Raw genomic sequence first — 20,952 nt, 5'->3', positions numbered from 1 at the left:
GTATTTTTAATGACTAGCCAACTCCTGAATTGAAAGAATGAGAAAAGAACTGAACCCGTACGAATTTAGAGGAGGAGGAGGAGGGGGGAGGGGGGGGGGGGGTGATTCTGACCCTTGGGTGGAGTTCTTTCTGCTGTAATAAACAGGCAGGGAGGGGGAGGAAAAGGTCTTGGCTCGGCTGCTGAGGGGCTGTGGGCCTACTATCATGTCCAGCCTGTGAGGGAGCAAAGGCAAAACACACACACACACACACACACACACACACACTCACACACACACACACACACACACACACACACACACACACACACACACACACACACACACACACACACGCGCAAACACAAATATTCGAAATCACAAAGAACAAACACAGACATCCGTGTTACACACACATAATACCAATGCATTTATAAGGGCATGAGTGCAGGTGCGCGCGCACACGCGCACGCGCACACACACACACACACACACACACACACACACACACACACACACACACACGCGCAAACACATATATTCGAAATCACAAAGAACAAACACAGACATCCGTGTTACACACACATAATACCAATGCATGTATAAGGGCATGAGTGCAGGTGCGCACACACACACACACACACACACACAGGTTACAATAAACTGTTCTAGTTAGACAGAAAACACCAGAGGAATGAAGTCTGTCAGCTGTTGTCATGCAGTGTGTAGTGCGTCATCATTCCCACCTGGTCTGCAAGCTCTTGATACGACACAGCATGTCCAGGTGACCTGCAGAGTACTGTTCAATCACATCCTTGACATCATAAGGACGGAGGGTCTCCTTAAACTTCTTCTTGGCTACATGGAACTTCATTATCCTGTACAAAGAGCAGAGAAGTTCATACATCAGCCACAAGGGGGAGCTCTGATACAGTCAGGATTGATGACCTGCAGTGACTCCCTGCAGCTGAGAGATTTCACAGACTGTAACTAATGAAAACACATCAAACCGTACCTTTATTTTCCTAAAGGTGTTTCTTCACACCAGTGCCAACAGTCAAAGCACCTGAACAATCACTACATTGAACACTATAAACACATCCAGTGAGGCGGTGGCTGCTTATTTTAGCTGTGTGCCTATAAAAGTATCACTGAAAAAGCAGCTCTTTGAATGTATGCACCTGTGGAGCATCAGGGCAACGTTCAAGAGAGTTTCACTGAATGAGCTTCAAATATGAAGTATTTTCCATAACATATAAGTTATAAAAACATTAGGTCATATCTATTAAGAGTTTAACTCTCAAAAACACAGTGAAAGTGCGTCAAACGGCCAGCATAGATGTCAAATGTAAAATTTAAATAAATCCCATGAAAATGGCAGGAAAAAAAATAGGATTAAGCCTTAAATAACAAATCTTTGATTATTTCTTTGATCAATGATTAATATTATGTTTGTCACCATATTTTAATTAGACAGTATGAGCAACATGGTGTTGGTTGGTTGTAGTTTTTGCAGCTTCAATTACAGTTTAAAATCAGTTGATCTCAGAGAGCAGAGGTCCAGAGACATCAGGACTGAACTTATCAGCTCTGCCACTTTTTAACTCAAGTGGGTTGAACCATATGTTACAGATCAGAATTAATCTCTGATAAAAGTATACATATAAGTTCAAGGAAAACTTAAGAGGAGACACTACAGGTGAATGTAAAAATGTTGACTAACAGATATCACCGTGAAGCTTCTGAAATGTTATGTTTAAATATGCAAATGAGGTGAATGTAGGAGAAACTTAAAGACGCAAATAGACAAAGTTAGTAAAATAAACACCCACATATGTATTTTGGATGTTTTTTTCCCACTAGTCTGAAAGAAGACATGTTATGGAGGCAAAATATCCCAAACTCTAAAACTGTACCAGTGCAGCTAAAACGATGTTTTCGCCTGTGCAATATAATCTTAAATCCAATCTTTGGTTTAGATTTGATTGGTTCATCTAAAACTTACATTATTTGTTATTACTGCTTCCTTCTTTTAGGACACATCAGGGCTAAAACACATATCATGTCTGTCACTTTACATACTGTAGCTCTGCCATGTTAATGCTCCCACTAACCACATTTCCTGTTTCAACTCTGTATCCAATCACATGAACCCAACATGATTTAAAAATAACATCAAAACTTCCTGTTACTTTATCCTCTGAGCACGTTGCATCAGGAGAGCTGCTAGAAGGCAGGGGGGTGCAGCAGGATGGACTCACCTGACAGCTCGGACCACAGTCTTGACTGAGGGCAGCAGGTCCTCCACTGAGATCTCGCAGTGACAGCCTTTCTCATCGTAGCCATCATCCCCTGCCATGTTGGAGTCTGCTGCTCGGGACAGAAGATACAGATGAGAAGGACTATTTGGATTTTGTTCAATGATCACACTACATTATGTCACCAAACAACATGTTACATGAGTACAGTGGTTGTAGAACTAGAAGTTTTATTCTCTAGTCATTGTTTCACTTGCAAATTCCAAACTTAGCTGCATTGCAGTACTGCAACACATTTATGCCCAAAAAGAACAATGTAATTCCTTCCTCTATATCACTTTCAGATGCTCAACATTATGTGACGTTAAAAACACTTTTGGGGGGAGGTGGAACAAGCTGAAAACACAACTTATTGCCACCTTACACCTTATGCAGATGTCAACACAACATGCTAATCCACCCGAGGACTATCTGATATTCACTCTCCACCAACTTCTACTTTTATCTTACTCTTCAGCTGCTAAATGCTTCACTATTTTCACCAACTAGTTTGCGAACTTCACTTGTCTGCCATTTAAGATATTTCACTGAACACAGCTGCCTGCTGCTAGAGTCAAGTTATCACTACGATCGACCCCTTTCACATTAGACCTTTGATCCACTCTTAATATAACAATATCTATTAGTGCAGCTTTAACACACCTGAAATAAGGGTGTCCTTAAGCATTTTGGGAAGTAAAAAAGAAAGGCAAGTTTTGGTTCACACTGATATGACTGGTATTAAGTGAACTGAGTTGAGAGTGAAAGACACAGGCAGATATTTTGTTCTTATAGAATGAAAGAGAAACTGCTGTCTCGAACAGCACACTGGTTGTAAACTACAGGCCTCTGGTATGCTTGCAGATATATTGCTACTAATGCAACTGTGTCCCCATGCAGCTCTGGTAATGTGCCCCCTGACTTACGACAGAGGTAAGCAGTGTAAGAGCTGGACAGCAGAGTTGAGTTATTTACTCGATTTAATATTTCCGAGTACAGTGCAATAAGCAGATTATAACGCATTATAAGTATGTTTATAGAGCGTTACAGACATGGCGTCATACACAGTGTGACAGAAAGCTTTACTTATTTCTCTTAAATGTTCCCCCTCTTCATGGGAAGCATGTCAGTGACAGTGAACGGTCAGGCTGGGTTATTGAGTCCTCTCCAGCAGTAGGCCTCAGCCAGCTGGCCGGCTCTGATGGCCCATGTGGCTGCTGGAGCTCGACACCCCCACCTCCCATCAGTCCGTCAGTCCACCCACCATAAACACCAACTGGCCGTTACCCAGGAGGGCTTGCCAGGCCGGCACTGCTAGGCTAAAGGACGTAAATACAAACAGCCATTAGCATTCCTCCACTCAGCTGCCTGAATTAGTGGGAAAAAGCAGTTCTGGTGGGATGGATGGTCGGCCAATACACCTCAATTAAATACATGTAGTGAAACTGGGGGGTTCACTTATCCTGGATGATCCATTTGTATGTAATCCTTGTTATCGCGAGCCAGGACAGGTGACGTAGTGTAAAGAGCGACATAGGGTGGATGGGAGGACTTTTCCTCAGGAGACCGCTGTTTGAGTCCCGTGTGAAACCAGAAGCCGACGTTGACTTATTTGTCAGGTAACTTCTGTACTTAAGTAAACTTCCATAGTAATTTCAACCCAAACAATCTTTTCCTACAGCAGGTTCTGCAGCGCAGGAGCACTGGCCGCTTGTGATGCTGGGAAATGCATGAAAAATTACAAAAATCACTTTTTGTTACTTACTTAGCAAACTCTAGGCAAGAAAGTGAAGATCTTTTAAACTTCAAACTACTACTTGAAGATATTCTTAGCATTTGGGCATATGATGAATTTTTGCGTTTTGTTATTATTCAGCTACATTAAAAATGTTTCATCTAATTCAATGGTAGCACAGAAGTGCTGTATGGACAGAATGACAATAAATTCGACCATGAATGTGTACAAATGGCACCCCAGCGTAGTACTGCTTATTAATCCACAGATAAATGAAACATCGTCAGGGAGTGGATGAATGGGGCAGAGTCACTCGCCATCAGTGGTGGAGCGGGACTGGCTCTTAAGGCGCAGTGAGGGTCTGAAGCGCGTGCGGTCGTTGAAACTCCAGCTCTTCTGTACTTTGGCCGGGCTGGTTCCGTCTGTCCCGGCCTCAGCCACCGGAGAGCGCCGGTCGGTCACGGAAGATGTTTGCCTGTTCTTGATGCTCTGACCTCGGGGGCTCGCCATCCTCACCCGCTCCTTGAAGCTCAACTTCTGACTGTAGAGGGAAACGGAGATGAACAGTGGGAGAGACGGGAGTTGGAGTAAGGAGAAGAATCAGAAGGGGAAGATGTTGTGAAGAGGTGGAACGACAGATATGTTAATTGTGTACGTTCTAGGGCACCTGTACGGGAGCCCTGGGAGGCCAGTGGAGAAAAGAAAGTAACTTAAAACTTTTTTTCCCACCTGATTAAAAGATGAAAATAATTAAGGTACGGAAATTAGAAAGAATATCCTCGCAAAATATTTTTATAAACACAGAAGAGAGAACTTTTGTTCTCACTTGCCTCTCAGGGCTGCCGTAGCAACAACATAAATTAATAGACTTCTGGCATAATGCTGTTCCATTACACGATCATGTCATCTGTCATCATTCAGAACTGTATCTACTAATATGAGGGCGAAGGAAGAAAAGATGGAACAAGACGTGCATGCATCGCAGCAGGTGCTTTACACAAAAGGCAAGCTCAGGTTAGGTATGACGCTCCGACTGTGTGCTGGTGTTTCTGCCTTTATGTGTTCATATTTTCATCCAGCTACAGTATGATGTTCTATGTGACCAATTAAATGTCACATAATCAAAATAAATGCTAAATGTTATATTTAATGTGTGCTTGTGTTATGTTACAAACCATACCCTACAACACATCACTATTTAAAGCTCAAGGATTTATTGCACATACGTTCCATTAAATGTGTCATGAAAGGGTGAGGTCATAAGAGAAGAGAAGATGGAATATTTGTGGAAAGGGAAGAAACAGGACTTTGAGATGAAGAGAAAGTTAGTGAATGGCTGATTCTGTGATTGTGCATCTACACAATGACTGCATGCAAAGGCAGTGCACAAGCGTCAGGCACGGCTCATTTAAAACTGGTGCAGTACTGTATGGGGGTTTGGACATGAGTCGTTTTACATCAAAGGATGAGGCTTGTATCTAAATGTTCCTTATTGTCAGCAAATCAAATGAAGAAAACAAACACAACAATGCGTTAGTCTGTCTTTCTGTCTGTGGCCGCAGCTCATTGGTCCACGGTGCATTTTGTAGATGACTCATTTCAGCTGCAGATTAATACACATTTGGTGCTTTGGTGAGGATTTACATCAGCAGGACAGCGTATGTGGAATAAACCACAGTGGAAGTTGAACGGTAATAAAGCAACAAAAACAAAACAAAAAGTGCAACTCTATGACACAGAGGAGTAAGATACATCAGGCTTTGGCTGGACAGCAATCCTAGTTAGGATCAATCCATTGCTGCTTTTGGTCTTTTCATTGGATTTATTGACAATAGAAAATATAGAATTTCACCAGACTTATCTTTGTTTGTGGATATATAGAGGCACATAGAGTTTAAAGTGTGTGTCTGAGATACGGGGAGCACAGTGTGATAAGTAGTTGAGATCGAGGTAACACAGAGCTGTGTGAAGCATACAATGATGTGGTCTCTGACGTTAAAGTATTTTGATCCCTCTGCAGACAGATGTTCAATATTTCACAGGATCTGCTACTGGCAGTGAAGCCTGGTACAAATAGTCTGAGAGCAAATGCAGTTAAAACCAAAATCACATCAAGCAGTAGTAGCGCATCGCTCAGGCAAAGATCAAACAAAGGCAGATAGTCTACGATCAAGACGACTGATGTCTCCCTGCAATATGTTGAGACTCCGCTCTCTCTGAGGCCGCACAGCCTCCCACAGATACCCATGCACCAACAATTAGTCAGCATTCAAAATCAAAACGTCATGTCACGGGAGCAGACACGCTGTGTACCTATGTTTCCGAGTGGTACGGCTCCTCAGTAGCTTCTGTTTATTACTATGAATTTGACTAAAAAACCAAGGGGAGATAGACATACGTGATGTGTTACATGATGCAGAAACAGAGGTGAGAATGTTTTGTGAGGTGCTTCTTTATCCCTTCTTCAGCCTTCTTTACTTTGACCCTTGTGCTTCTTACTACCACTACTATTTCAGGATGCATGAGGCAAACCTAAATGCCTGACATGTAAACTCAATGATCCTTTTTAAGACTGTGCGTATGAAGGCTATAAAGTATAAAGTAATATGGCAAAGATAATGTTGCCGCTTCGACAGCTGACATTTAGAAGCAGCAGAACGGAGGCAATTGAGTTTGGCAAAGACAAATGAATATCTACAGCAGCATTTGAAAAAGGCTGCAATTTGGTGACTCACGCATTTCATGTCCATATCCCCCATTTAACTATAGGGATTTAGCTGAGTCACTGTGTGAGGCCAGTGACCTTCAGACAGACACTTTTGGGTTCATCGAGGGTAAACGTTGTTCTAATTTTCAATGCGTTTTTCTTCCTATAGCTGTGTGTTATCACTTTGCTTCTGTGATATATTACTTTGAAGATTAATAAATAAATCTAGCTAATAAATAAAGTAAGGCAGCTCATGTTGAAATGTTTAGCATGGGTTTTAATCTCCTCTCCAGCTCTGCAGGGGAGATGTAAAAAAGAAAACCTAAGTAGAAACTTGGGTTCTCCTGCCGTGTTCTTAAGACACGCTGAACATGGCATGGAATATATTCTGCAGGTCTGTGTGGAGTCTCTAAAACTCCAACCTGCTTTATTTGGTTATTTACTCTTTGCACTTTGGCTACGTCTGCAATGTGGAGTAGTTCTTACATGACACCGGGCTCAAGGGGAAAACATCACGACTGGTTGCTGAGGTGGTTTACAGACACACGTTCACTCAGCGTTTCATTACTGCAAACCCAACATATTACATCACTCAGCCCACACCGCCCGGCACGCTGTCCTCCCCTTGTAAATATAAAAATGCATTAGCTAAAAGACTACCGCCATGTGTGTGTGTGTTTCTTGGAGAGGAGAGCGAGTGATAAAAAAGAAAGATAGACTATAGCACCAAACGGAAAGAAGAATAAAACAAAGAGTCATAAGTCGCTATTAGAAGCTGTACATTTCATCACCCACAGCCTTTAACACCTCCTAGCTTTACTCCCTCTGTGACAGTGCAGTTCACACAGACGTCTTTAGGTTTACGATGCCTGATATTGTCCCACATATAGGGCTGGAAAATGTTGATACTAGTGGCGACCTTATTGGTACAGATAGCCAAATTATGTTTTTTGATACCTTGCTACTTTACTTTAAAGCTGCACTATTAAGTATTTTCATATTAACAATAGAAACAAAGCGCAATGTAAAGTGGTCACTCTCAATGTCCAACAAAGAGTTATTATCCAGATGGAGAGCTACAAACAGAGGGAATATTGGACTTACATTCACCAGGTGGGCACAAATGGGACTAAATAAATGCTAAAGTTGCTCCAAGTCTGCTGGATGTGTAAATAAACATCTGTTTGCACACATTTGCCCTAACTTTAAAAAGTGACAATATGTCATTGTTGTATTTACAGGCTGTTGCACTGCCCCCTACTGGCCACACAAATCAATATATACAGGTTTAAGGAAAATGTTTTTCTACACAATCATTTATTTTGTTTTACAAAAGTGTTGCGTGTTCTTATACACAAGCAACCATACAGGACCCCCAGTAGTCAGTCCCAAAACAGTATTTAGGTTTGACACCCATCCCTTACCAACATACTGTGGGACAGTGAATGTTCAGGGAAACAGCAGTTACAAACCTTGTGGTCGACTCTCCCTGCTCCTTCCTGGAGTTGACAGATCAGAAGAAAAAAAAAAGATATATTAGAAAGCATCTTTTCATATGTGTCAATTAAAGGACAAGTCCTTTTGCATGTTTTAGCCCATTTATTATAAACCACACAATGATTTGACATTCTACACGTAAGCATGTTGCAAGCCATGTTGAGTAACTTAGAAATGAATATAATTCTGGATTAGTTAATAGATGCCATAGAACATCATTGGTTTTAGTATTCTGAAGTCAGTTTAAGGTCAGTAGTTGTATATAATCATTTTAATTCCACTCGACAAAAAGTGCCCCTGACTGTGAGAACAATACAATACAAATGCTTAAAGTCTTTGGCAATGAAAGTCACACATTTGTTGCTGGTTGCCTGTTTCTCCGCTGCAATTTGATTGGCTGTTTGCCAGGTATTGTTTTCATAATTTACTCATGATTGGCAGAAATGCAGTATTTCTTTTAACAACGATAGTATTGCGGTCCCCATAAACGATGTGGATTATCTTCTACAGCACAAATGGGGAAGTCTGGCTCTTGAAGAACAACTTGACATGAAAAGCCTCGGTGCCCAGCAGCCGTGGGGTATTGTGATAACTAATTTGATGTTTACAACAGTAGATTACACAACTCACACATTAATTTGTATACTGTAGCTTACAGAAATTGATGGGACTCAATGGAGGCCTGAAACTGTATGTTAAAGGGAAACAATAGCCTGCATTCAAAAAGGGTGGGCAAAAAGGTGAATGTGATTTGTAGGAACTAAAACCTGCATAGTGGTATGATGGCTCTAATGGAGAGTGTTTTGCATTAAGGGCTTTCAGCTAGTGCAGAAGATTTGAGGGTAACAACAAATCAATCAACAATAAGCATTACAGCTGAAATAGACCTTAAAAAACAGCAGACTCAGTATAAACATGCAGGTCAATGCAGACTATGCAGACAAACTAAAGAAGCACTTGCAACAAGACATAGTAGTGACTGAAGATCTGTTCACTTAATCACTTCACGCAGTGTCTTTGTAATCATGGCATGTGTTTTGTACAGTTTATTATAACTACAATTAAAACTACATACTATATGACTTGCAGAAGGTTTTCCCAATATTTCCAGGCTCCATAAATGGGATTCTGAGGAACATCACTGCGACATGCGCACAAGTACGAGTGCTTAACGGGCAGAGCAACACGCTTTGTGCCCTGAACGGTTCGGATTACAAAATAATAGCTAACATCTAGCAATCTGGGTCAGAGACGTGGATGTTTAATAAGGTGGTTATTAATAACAGAAAATGGTAACGCATATGGAATACATCTAGTGTATATTTAGATGGGAAGTTCATACATGCAATAACATCATATCCAGAATGAGGGCGGTGCTGTGCCTCAGGCAAACAGCAGGAATTTCATATGCTAACGTTACTTTTGAAAAATGATTACGTTTTTTTTTACGGCTTTTCTGTCTAGATCCTGTGCTCTGTTGGTGGTTTAGGACACAAGTAATTACTAACTATCTGTGTTTAGTCTGGGTTAGTGATACTAGCTGCTGTTTCTGACATCTGGCATGTGACCTAGCTCGAGCTGACATATGTGTATCAGTGTGGTGTGTAGTTAAAAAATGTTTTGGAAATATGAGGATGAGAAAAAACCAGAAACGGTCATTTTACTGTTTTTCAGCAAGTTTAAAGTATTGTTTAATTGTGATACTATCCATACACTACCATGACATCATGGCAACACATTTTCTAACCCCCTTCTGCGTGCACACTCGCTTGTAAGTGTGAAACCCGTCTATAGTGATCCATACTGTGTTGTAGATGTGTCAGCTACCAAAGCCACGGACAGACTGAAGCGTGTGCACTCTATCTCAACATGACTCTGACTTACACAAGGCATCAGTGCTCAGTGGCTGTCTAATTTAAAGAGACTGAAGTGCTGCAAATTCAAAAAAAGCTTTCTTGGCCCATTGAGGCCACAATTGCCATCATAAATAGATACTGAGATCATGCTAAAAGTGCTGCCTCAGACCTTCAAAGTGACATCAGTTAAAGTCACTGACCCATTGAGCACTTAACTCACTTCAGTCAAACACAGAGCCTGACTGTGCGAATGCTGTGGAGGGACAAAAAGTCAGCGCTTTTCTGTTAATTCGAGCAAACTGAGATTAACGGAGCCTGGAAATGATTTTATGGCTGTCAACCAATTTCTCATAAGAAAATGAAAATGAGAAAATCAGTGCATATGCAACACAGACACGATAAACAATATTACGGAGCAGAACAAAACGTTTTTTAAAAGTATAGAATTGAAGTCTAGGAAAAGATGGCTTGAGTGCACAGACACCAAATACAGACAGCAGCTGCCACAGTTGTACGTACTTTGTAGGGCTGCAGGTATGCAACGCCTTCAAGTGAGGCTTCCAGGTAGCAATGGAAACCGAGTTCTCATCAGCCGCATAACTACGCCAAACACACTACAGTATGCGGAATACACAGAACCAGGAGGAAGAAAAAAGGACAAGGAGATAAATATAAAGGATAAAACAAAGTAAGTACAACAAAAACAGGATAGAAGGGGGAATCAGAAGGGAGAGGGAGAAGAGGGTGAGGATAAAACAAAGGAAAACTAAATGAAAAAGCTAATTAGTGAGAACCAAAAAACAGATGTGTCACACGTCTGTGGCCGGACGGAGGTCAGGCATGGATACATGCCTGTGGGAAGGCAGGAGGCTATCATAGTGCCGCCAAGTGGCGTCCAGGTAGGGCCTGTCAGTGGAGTAATAACGCCACGCAGCCTGGTACAACATGGGGACGGACAGGATGAAGAGGAGGAAAGAGGAGGACACAAGATGGGAAGGGGAAGCCAAAGAGGAAGAACATGGAGGAAAGTAGGTGAGAGAGCAGAGGAAGAGAAGGAGGTTTCCAGAGAAGTATATGAAGAGGACAACGTGAGGTCAGAACCAACGGAAGGTGTGTGTGAAGAACAAGACAGACAAGAGGTGGATGGCAAGAATGGCTTTCTCAAACTGTTGCCGTTTCTGGGCTTAAACACAGGAGCGTCTGGAAGTCTGAAAAACCCCTCAGAGATTAGAGCGCTGCCTGCAGAGTGAGGCTGAGGGGGCGTACACATACATGCTATTTATTATTGGCTAGTTTCAGGTTTTCAGAGAGTCCACGGAGGAAAAAGAGAAACTGGAGAACGATTAAATCATTTAAACACATTTCATATTGTGCAGGCCTTCAGTTAGACGCTGTGGTGTATTAGTTAGAATAACAGCAACAATTCATAATAACAATGTTGTTATTTTTCATCCCTACTACAGTAATGTGTGTCAGTGGAACAGAGCAGGCTGTGTGCTTTACCTGAATAAGGTAGGCGGCTGGGTTTCTCCTCTTCTCAAAGTGCTTCTGTCTGTGTTGCTCCTGGACCTTCAGGGCAAAGCCTGAGCCCAGAATGCCCTGGTGTGATATCAACAGGATCAAATACTGGATGCATATCCAAGACTCTCAAGTATCTCTCAGAAACAGTATGCTCTATTTGCACTGGACTAGTGTTTCATGGGGACCTCTAGTCATTGGTAATAATTGCGGAGGTCGTCTGTGATCTTAATCCTGTGCGTGGAGACCCATTCACACAGCCACTGTAGCAAGAGGTCTTTGTGAATATTATATAGACATAGATAATGATATGATATTGAATATAAATATTGTATTGTATAATATTGTTAATTAATTAGATACGCAGAGCCTTGATATCATCAGTAAATCTGAGTAAGATCCAGACATCTTCTCATGCGCCGCACGAAACACAGCAGTGTCTAGTAGCTTTGGGTCATTTCTAAATCCCAAGAGTCCCCCCAGTAATACTAGTCTTGTGCGAATAGGGCTTAATATGTTTATTTTCTTGACTATTTATGGCCTAATTCCAAAAAGTTGACATTATGGGAAATATGCTGCCAAGATGAGAAGATTGATAACATTATCAAGGTGAGATCATGTGAATACGACTTCATGACTGCGCTTTATTTACGGGGCAGGAGCAGGGTGGCGATTAGCTTAGCTAGCAAGAAGACTGGAAACTGTGGAAACAGCTAGCTCTTTCCAAAGTTAAAATATACCTTCCACAACCCTTTCAAGCTGAACGCTGGACACACTGTAAGTTTAGTTCATACACAAACAGAATGCACTTGTAGCATTGACATCAGCGTGAGGTTGTTAAGTACCAAGTGGATAAACAAAGTGTTTCACTCTGTAACTAATGTGAAGTAAATAAATCCTGATTGTATTAATCCACACTTAAAGACTAGCATATGTATTTGTCTACCTCAATCAATATGTATTTTCTGCACTGAATGTATAACGAGCACAATATTGAATGTATTGACTGTTTAAGGTAAACAGGTCTACAACCATCTCGTCATAACGCTGCTCTCCAAGGGGCGTGACCGCGCCAACGTGGACCAATGGGAGAAAGTTACATCCTTTCTGTTTAGTACTAGCCATATGTTTACAAGGCTTTTTCACACTTCTTTTGCTTATCCACCAGACATTCACCTGGGTTTCTTAGTAATTCAGTCTGTGGAAGTGGAGACGTAAAGAGTATATTTTCCATGTTTGACTTATCATATTAATAAATATACCGATTTAACTAGAAGTTTTCTGTATTGATTCGACATTCAAGCTCTGATTTCTTCAACTTTTTCCTCAACACTACCTTTAAATCTACACATTTCTGTTTGTGTATGAATTAAATAATAGATACAACCTGTTAACCAGTAGTCTTTAGAAGTGCTGGTAGGTATCATTATTTTAAACTTTGGAGAGAGTCAGGCTAGTTGTGTAAACATTATGCTAAGCTAACTGACTCCTGATATCTAGCTCCCAATGAACATATATTCTTAGAAACACATGTGTGTATCCTTGAGGGTTAACAAACTCGTGGAACACATTTCCTCCCGGAATAAAAAGTAAATGTATACTCAAATATTAGACAAAAACATTTCATCCAGTGTAAATAACTTGCAGCCAATTAAAGCTTCACAAACTGATGTGTCAGAATAGCACTGAACAAGCCGACACTTAAAAGAAGAGACTTACAGCTGGCAACGCAAAGAAGGAGATGCCCAGGAGGGCAAACCCTGCGGACAGCATCCGTCCTGTCCACGTCTTTGGTGTCTTATCCCCATAACCAATGGTTGTCAGGGTGATCTGTGAAAACAAATGCATTATTATCCTGAATGATGCTCATATTGAATATATACGCATCACATATCAGCTCAGAAAACTACTTGATAAGAACAAGTTTCCATAAAACATCTGACAGGTTGTTTCTTTGGGACATGTTGCTTTTAGTTTTTCTAATTAGACAATATCTAATAATAATTTATCAAGGCTTTATAAGATGTAACTAATAAAGGGTTAAAAATCGTTTATCAGTGTAGGTTAGAAGTTATTATTAAAAACTACTTTTGGGTTTTCAGGTTATTAAAAATCCCTTTTGCTTTAGCTCGTCTTTTAGCTGGCCTATACATGTTGTTTATTAAATCCATTAACATTTACTTATAACATTGTTGTTGTTATTGACAACATTTAAGTTGTCAATAACGGCTTAAACTATCTATAAAGTATTAGTAAATGATTTATTATTAACATTAGAGAACCACAAGCGAGAATGTATTAATCCTTAGAAAGTGTTTCCACTTGGCATTTTTCTTTGCGGAAATTGATTGAGGTTTCTGAAGCATTGTTTCATAATAAGAGGGTTCATTTGGATTCACCTGTGGCAGATATGAATGAAAATGCACCTGCTGGTTACACAGCATGTAAGTGGGCTGAGCTGGACGTGTCAGTATTTTTTGGGATTGCACAAATGATATCTAATTAGTCAAACTAAACCTCATATTTTCAGTATTTGCCTTTATTTTTCTTTTTTCTATGTCTTTTGGGGAGCAAAATAACTGTATTATATATGCATGTTTTTTTCTTTTCACACAGGCATGATTTTAAGTGCTGCCTTCAGTCTGAGTGATTAGACCTGTGTGGAGGCAGGAGAGCAGCGTCTGGCCTGTGGCTGAAATGTTTATTCTGTCTAAACAAAAGGTTTCTGAAGCACAGTGTGGGTTCTTGTTGTTCTTAATGTACAAATAAATACTTCTGTGAAGACACATTAAGAAGCCATTTTTACAATATTAAACCTTTGACTGCACTAAACCAAAGAGAGGAATTAAATGTCTTGATAAAAGAAGGAGCCAACGTTTTAATGAAAGAAGGAATTAATTGTGATAATAATTGGTAGTGATGGTACTTAGCACATCAAAATATTAAGAGAGCTATTCACACGTGTTCAGCTGGAGCCTGAAAATAAGTATTTAATGCAATGTATTCATTGTTTAATAACGGGAGCAAATAAACCTGACAGTGGACGTTACAACACTTTTGCCTTCAGTGCTCTGGTTGTCTGTTCTATCTGTTTCATCTGTCTGTCTATCTATACTGAACATATATCCTGTCTGTCTGTCTGTCTGTCTGTCTGTCTGTCTGTCTCTTTGTTGAGGCAGACTGATCAGTCTTTCTTCCAGGCTCTGATTGCCTTGCATCACAAAGGAGGTTTCAGCCATTTGGTATCATTATGTTTGTTTGAGCCGTTATGAAAATGGTGGTTAATGGAGCCATGCAAGACTAATGTTTATGGAGGAGCTGTCAATGCTCAGAGGCAATGACAAACCGTACAAGAGAAAAATATTAGCGTTCAATGCAGGACACATTAATGTGAAGAGGTAACATTAATGTGTAAGAGGTGTAACTTTGAGATTTCCTGTTGCCCGAGAAACCAGACTGAGGCTGCGAAAATAAATACATTTAAGATATCCAGCAGAGAGCTACAATGGATATTAGGGCCATTGTAGGTTCAGAAAAAATTATAATTACATAGCCAAGGGAGGTGGGTAATATTCCAAAGATCCTTTCCCGGCACTCTTATTTTTTTGAACCTACAATAGCCCTAATAGGCCGTTGTAGACAGCTTCATATACAGGAGGTGGAATGAAAAGTTGTCTGGCAGCTATTCAAATAATCATTTCCATTGAGAGTTTTTACATAATTCTGGCTAACAGAGCAACAGGTATTCCTCCAGACTCACCGTGCCCCACCACAAAGCATCAGCGTACGTAGCAAACTCGTTGTTGAACTTGTTCTCCACAAGGTAGACGAGGAACGAAGAGAAGATGAGGACCAAGAAGCCGATGTACCAGGCGGTCACCAGTTCCTGCAGGCAGAGAGTAATGATGGAACACAGAACATGTTATTAATGCACAACCACTTTGGTATATGAACAGTGGATCAACCTAAATCTGCTTTTTATATGAACTTTGAGGACAAAACATTCTATTCACCGACCAGGTGATACAAAGGAAAGTTATGATCCTTCATTGAATCTGTGATTTAAATCTGCATCAATCCCTGCAGATGATGTTACAACAGTGGCGGGCCGTGCATTTCCCAGCTAGGCCTTCAGTGATGTCCTACACAGTCCTACCTGAATTATTCCACCTCTTAATAGCATCATTATGACGCCATGGCTCTAAAAACTATACATTTAGACAGAAACGCAGTATAACCGGGCGTTGCATCACCCTAACAACAGTTATATTAATATTTACAAAACATTTAGTTGTAAATAGCAGGCATTCCCAGCAGTACAATGTGCAGTGCCTCTCGGAGGCTTTGAGCCAGGGGTACCGCTCGTAGTTAGTGATTTGAAAGTGGCGGACAATCCCTTTTCCCAGCTGTGATAGGCTCGCTAGTGTCGGGGTTGGCCTCTTCTCACGGTGTCTAGCTTTTCTTGAAAAGGTCGTCTTGAAAATGGCGTAATTATATCTGCGACCAAATCGATCTCTTCTCCTCCTTCAGCCATTGTGGGTTGAAAAAAACCAGCTTGTTGAAATCTACACAAATTAGCTTGTTCAAAGTTTGCTAGCTCTGCATAGCTCTGCCTCTCAATAGTGCGTATCCAATCAAAAGACGTGGACGTGCTGATGTTATCGTATGCCTGCTAGCTGGCCCCGGTGTCGCCAACTCGAAATCTGATTGGTTAACGCCACAGTTTTGTCTCCGTTCACTTTAAGCGACAGGCGCCCGCTGTTGATTCTGAAGGCCTCAGGGCAGATTTCTTGGACCCTGGCAACACATCATGGCTGAAATATGATTGGATAAAAGCTCTAACATAAAGGCCAGCTCTCCAAATCTCCATCTGAGGCTGGAAGCAGCGCAACCAAGAGGAAAGCTATGAAATGAAGAGAATATGGCGAATAATTAAATACATATTTGTGGTAAAAAAATATATCAAAATTAAATTTATATTCTGATGATGTTTAGGCCAGCAGAGAAGGCCTTGCATGTTGTAACACAGTGGCCCACCACTGTGTTACAACATGCAGGTACTGTCGCTTTTTGCTTTTCCAGTTGGGTGAGAGCTTTTCATGGAAACCCAAATTCAAAAGTGCACAACAGCAGGTACATATGTTGTTGAGGTTATCAGGCAGACGCGTTGCTAGATGGGAAATGCTAAACTATCGTACCAGAGGCTTACAATTATTGTAATTTGAGGAAAGTTATCGTACGTGAGTCATAACCACATTTTTCCACTTCGTTATTTGCTTTGTGTCCATCAGTCTGGCAATGTTCCATCACATATTTTCTCAATTGCGACTATTAGGAAACAGTCTCGCTATCTACCCAGCAAATTCTATTGAAATGAGTGTCGAGAGAGAGGACTCATCAACATCATCGCCTACACCAAGCTGGACTGAGGTCACGTCAGAAGAGATGCGTAAACATAGATGTAGGATCAATATTTTGCTTTCCGTAAATGTATTAAAATAAGACAGCACAGGCTCAAACCGACAACTAATTGTAAGAGTCACAACAAAGGTCAAATGATCCTACTGTATGACACTTTTTGGCTCTATTGATCGTACATCGTACAGAGGGCAGCGCGTTCAGGCGGGCACTTCCCAGCGTTTTTCATCTAATGAATGCCACCTCCAGCAGGACAGTGAACTCTGATCACAAAGCAGATGACTCTTCCCTCACCAACAAACTACACAGCGCTTCTTCTAACATTTACTGTAAATGTCTTTGTTTTTGCTGTTCACGGCAATTAACTATCTGGTGGATAATGTTTCCATTACACATCCTCTACTCCAGCATTCACCCCCTTCTGTGTGTTCAAAGTGTTGATTCATTCACATTTCTAAAAAATAAATAGTCTCTTGGAAAACTGTACGTATGCCATAAATCCGTTACCCACAGGGGATTGGCTGGCGGGCAAAAGTCCCGGCTTCATAATTGTTGGTTTTTGGTTTATTCTTTCACTCAGAATGTGATAGAAATAACGGCCAGAAACTTCTATATCTACTGCGGCCCAAAAACCCTTTTCAGAAAAGCCCTTACAAAACACACCCTCATGTCACACGCAGTATGCCAGCAACAATGAGCTGTTGTGCTTCTGTGGGGTCAAACTGAACTAAGACAGAAGTAAAAAGAAGAGTTGTTGCACACACCACTTACTGTTGCTTTGAACATGAGCCATAGAGTAGAACCACCTTAATATAATAATAATAATAATAATAATAATAATAATAATAATAATAATAATAATAATAATAATAATAATACATTAGACTTGTATAGCGCTTTTCTTGTAACTCAAAGACGCTTAGCATTGAGCTTCATCAAAGGAGGATTTATTACAGGGCTGTGCTATTAGATTGCTTTGGTTTATTCAAGTGTATGTACATGTATTAATGTGTTTACTTAAATTACAATAACACAATTTATCTGCCAAGATTACAAGGATTCATCTAATATTTATTGTGTACAGTTTAATACAACTAGTGCTGGAGCTGATTCTGGAGTCAGCACTTCAAGGACAATGACTCGGGGTTTATATGTTTTTATGTTTAACACTTGCGCTGCCCTCCGTTTCCAGCATTTTGAGGCACATATACTGTTAATACCATACAGAGTGTTTTACTTTTCTAGCTCCACATATGATAATGGTGATTGACATATGAGTATATATGAGTATTATGATGTGTGCTATTTATGTCTTCCTATTGCACGTGGGGAATGTAATATGTGATCGGTTGCGCTCTTACAGCCACTCCCTATTTAAGACGGCTTCTCTTGTCACAAACCATGAGAGGAAGGTTCTGCTCAAAGTCCATAGACGTCAGTTCTGTTATCCTGCGTTGCTCTGTGACAGTAATGTGATTGACTGAGACTCCACTCTGACCTCCTCCACTCATAATTACAATCAGTGGCGTTTAAGTGGCAGACCATTTACAGGCCTACAGTAGATGGCAAGCATCAGCAAGAAACCTTGTCAGGTCCCAGAGAGCTTGTTCTTAGCTAACGGCAACAAGTGTGTGTGTGTGTGTGTGTGTGTTGATCATTCCACCTTGCTGTGTGCGTAGACCACAGAGCCCAGCAGCTTCCAGGTGCCTCCTCTTCGGTCCATCCGCACCATGCGTAGGATCTGCAGGAAACGCAGGCTCCGCAGCACAGAGGTGGCGAAGATGTTGCCCTGGCTTCCTGCTGACACCACCGCCACAGACGCTATCAGCACGATGATGTCTGGGGGGCAGAGAGGAAACACACACGAGTTATGACTCAACGCTGCAAACAAAATTCATCCTGTGCAAACATTTGAGTTTTAAAACTTTGCATTTAACTGCATGGAAATAATATTTCTTCCATTGTTATGCTGTGTTATTTTGTAAAAGTATGACTTAAAGCTCTCTTCCTGCAATTTGTATTTTAAACTTTTGCTCCCACGCAATGGGTGATGGGGAATGGGGAAGAACACTCATGTAATGCAGCTGAGTACATTATTAGTGCATGGAGTCAAATGGTCATTTCTTTAAGACTTTCTGATTTGTATCGCCCTCAACACTCGTAAACAACAGTGATTCCACTGGAGATCAAGTTCTATAAATAGTTCACGCACACTCAAACGACTTGTCATATGAGCTGAAGAGTGTTCACCCTGAAAGCTACGAGGTCCAACCTAAAGGCAAGTATATCACCCTGATATTGATCTTAATGTGAAAGTGGCTCTTTAAACAGACAGGCAAGGATGGCTCATCCCAGCCTGGAGCTCAGAATACGCTGACTTGATGTCTATCATGTTGCTGCAAGAACAGCAACTAACTGTTGTCACCCCACTCTCACCCCTCACTGTGGAAGCTCAACAAAGCTCCACTACTGGAGATGACAGTATCTGCCATGGGCATCAACATTGTGTACTCGTCCTATATACTATATGTTCGCATACGTCGTCTGGCTACCACATCCATAGTGCTGTGGACACAAACAGGACAGTGGGGAAGGAGTAATTGGCTAAATCACTGTTATGTGAAGAATATATATCCACGCACAGTATATCTGAAGATATCTGTACACTGCATAAAACTCAGATTCTAAAGCTCTTCAGATTTGTTGCTCATTTCAGTTTCCCACATAAGTGCAGGCAAGCTGTATATGTATGTGATGCAAACGGATGCACACACATCAACATACAGATGCACGGACATAAAGATAACAAAAACAGGGATTTATTAATCTTGCACCGTGCCTAACTTTAGTGGATCATAACATATCGTGTGTGGAATTAATCTGCAGAGTCTCAAAATGAGACCAAACTGTTCTATGGATGTCACTTTTTGAGCCCTGTCAGCTCCTGTCCTTCTGCCGTTTTGGAGAGAATTGCTGACTAAGGTGTGTTTAATGGCTTCTCTTATAAACCATGAACCAGTTGACCCATAGTGGGGACAGGGAAAAGGGGACAAGTCAGCAACAGCTCCATGAAAAATGCATTAATGACACCCAGGAGGTGAGTCTCCGGGGCGCCCGCAGGCCTGCAGCTCCTTCCCTCCCTTTGAAGGTGCACAGAGAAAAAAGTGAGGAAAGTGAATGATAAAGGAATGAATGTGTTAATTAATTTGAGTGTGTGTGGTCGTGGTGTGTGCCAATGTCAGTAAAAGGGCACAGGCCAACAAACCAGAAGAGAACAATGCAACTCCGTAGTGCCTCTCATTAAGTCTTCTTTTATGAGTTAGTAAATTACATGAACAGTTACTTTATTACACTATCTATTGATCCTGGCCACATTTTATAACTTCTGAAAAAACAGTAATTAATAATGAATAATTCTCTGGACCCCCGAAACAGACAGGATTAAAGATTACGAGCATGTTTCTAAGAGTAACAGTAGTATTCCTTCTGTAAGTAATCTACTATGTTGATCAGTGTCTGTGGCACATTTATAACTTTACTCACACTCCATCATGTCGCTCTGCTCATCTGCTGAAACCTCGCTGAGTTACAGTTCAAGCAGATGCCAAGAAAGCTGTACACCAGGAGGTCGGGCCTCCTGTAGAACAGCTTATATGATGAAACAGCTTTGAAAGAAGCTAGATGTCTTTTCTGGCAGCAGGGCTGGGCTATTATCAACTGCTCCAACAGTGAGCTTCAACTTTGCAAAAAGCGGACAGTAAAAGCCACAAGCCTCTGCTCTGTGAAATCAATCTTACTTTGAGAAATCCCCAATAAATCCTCGGCATGGGAACATGTGTCAGGGCTCTGAATAAATGTTTTGAATTTGTAAAGAAGGCATGTTCAAGCTGTCAAGTCTCTCTTTAAGTTGCAGTCAGGTGGTACTTTTTATTTATTAGCATGCTG

General features: G+C 41.0%; 1 protein-coding gene across 1 annotated transcript in view; it reads right to left on the bottom strand.

The window, feature by feature from the left end:
* The window catches only part of LOC115009017 (potassium voltage-gated channel subfamily KQT member 5-like), a 102,871-nt gene that overhangs the window by 6,780 nt on the left and 75,139 nt on the right, over positions 1 to 20,952 (bottom strand). The window contains 11 exon segments of the mRNA XM_029432869.1: positions 113 to 214; positions 726 to 857; positions 2,241 to 2,349; positions 4,329 to 4,552; positions 6,325 to 6,381; positions 8,191 to 8,217; positions 10,591 to 10,685; positions 11,575 to 11,670; positions 13,309 to 13,419; positions 15,350 to 15,475; positions 18,671 to 18,846. Of these exon segments, the coding sequence (XP_029288729.1) occupies positions 113 to 214; positions 726 to 857; positions 2,241 to 2,349; positions 4,329 to 4,552; positions 6,325 to 6,381; positions 8,191 to 8,217; positions 10,591 to 10,685; positions 11,575 to 11,670; positions 13,309 to 13,419; positions 15,350 to 15,475; positions 18,671 to 18,846 (1,255 nt within the window).

The sequence above is a fragment of the Cottoperca gobio genome, chromosome 1 (genome assembly GCF_900634415.1).
Source record: "Cottoperca gobio chromosome 1, fCotGob3.1, whole genome shotgun sequence".
Classification (NCBI taxonomy): domain Eukaryota; kingdom Metazoa; phylum Chordata; class Actinopteri; order Perciformes; family Bovichtidae; genus Cottoperca; species Cottoperca gobio.
This window is presented reverse-complemented; position numbering and strand designations above follow the sequence as displayed.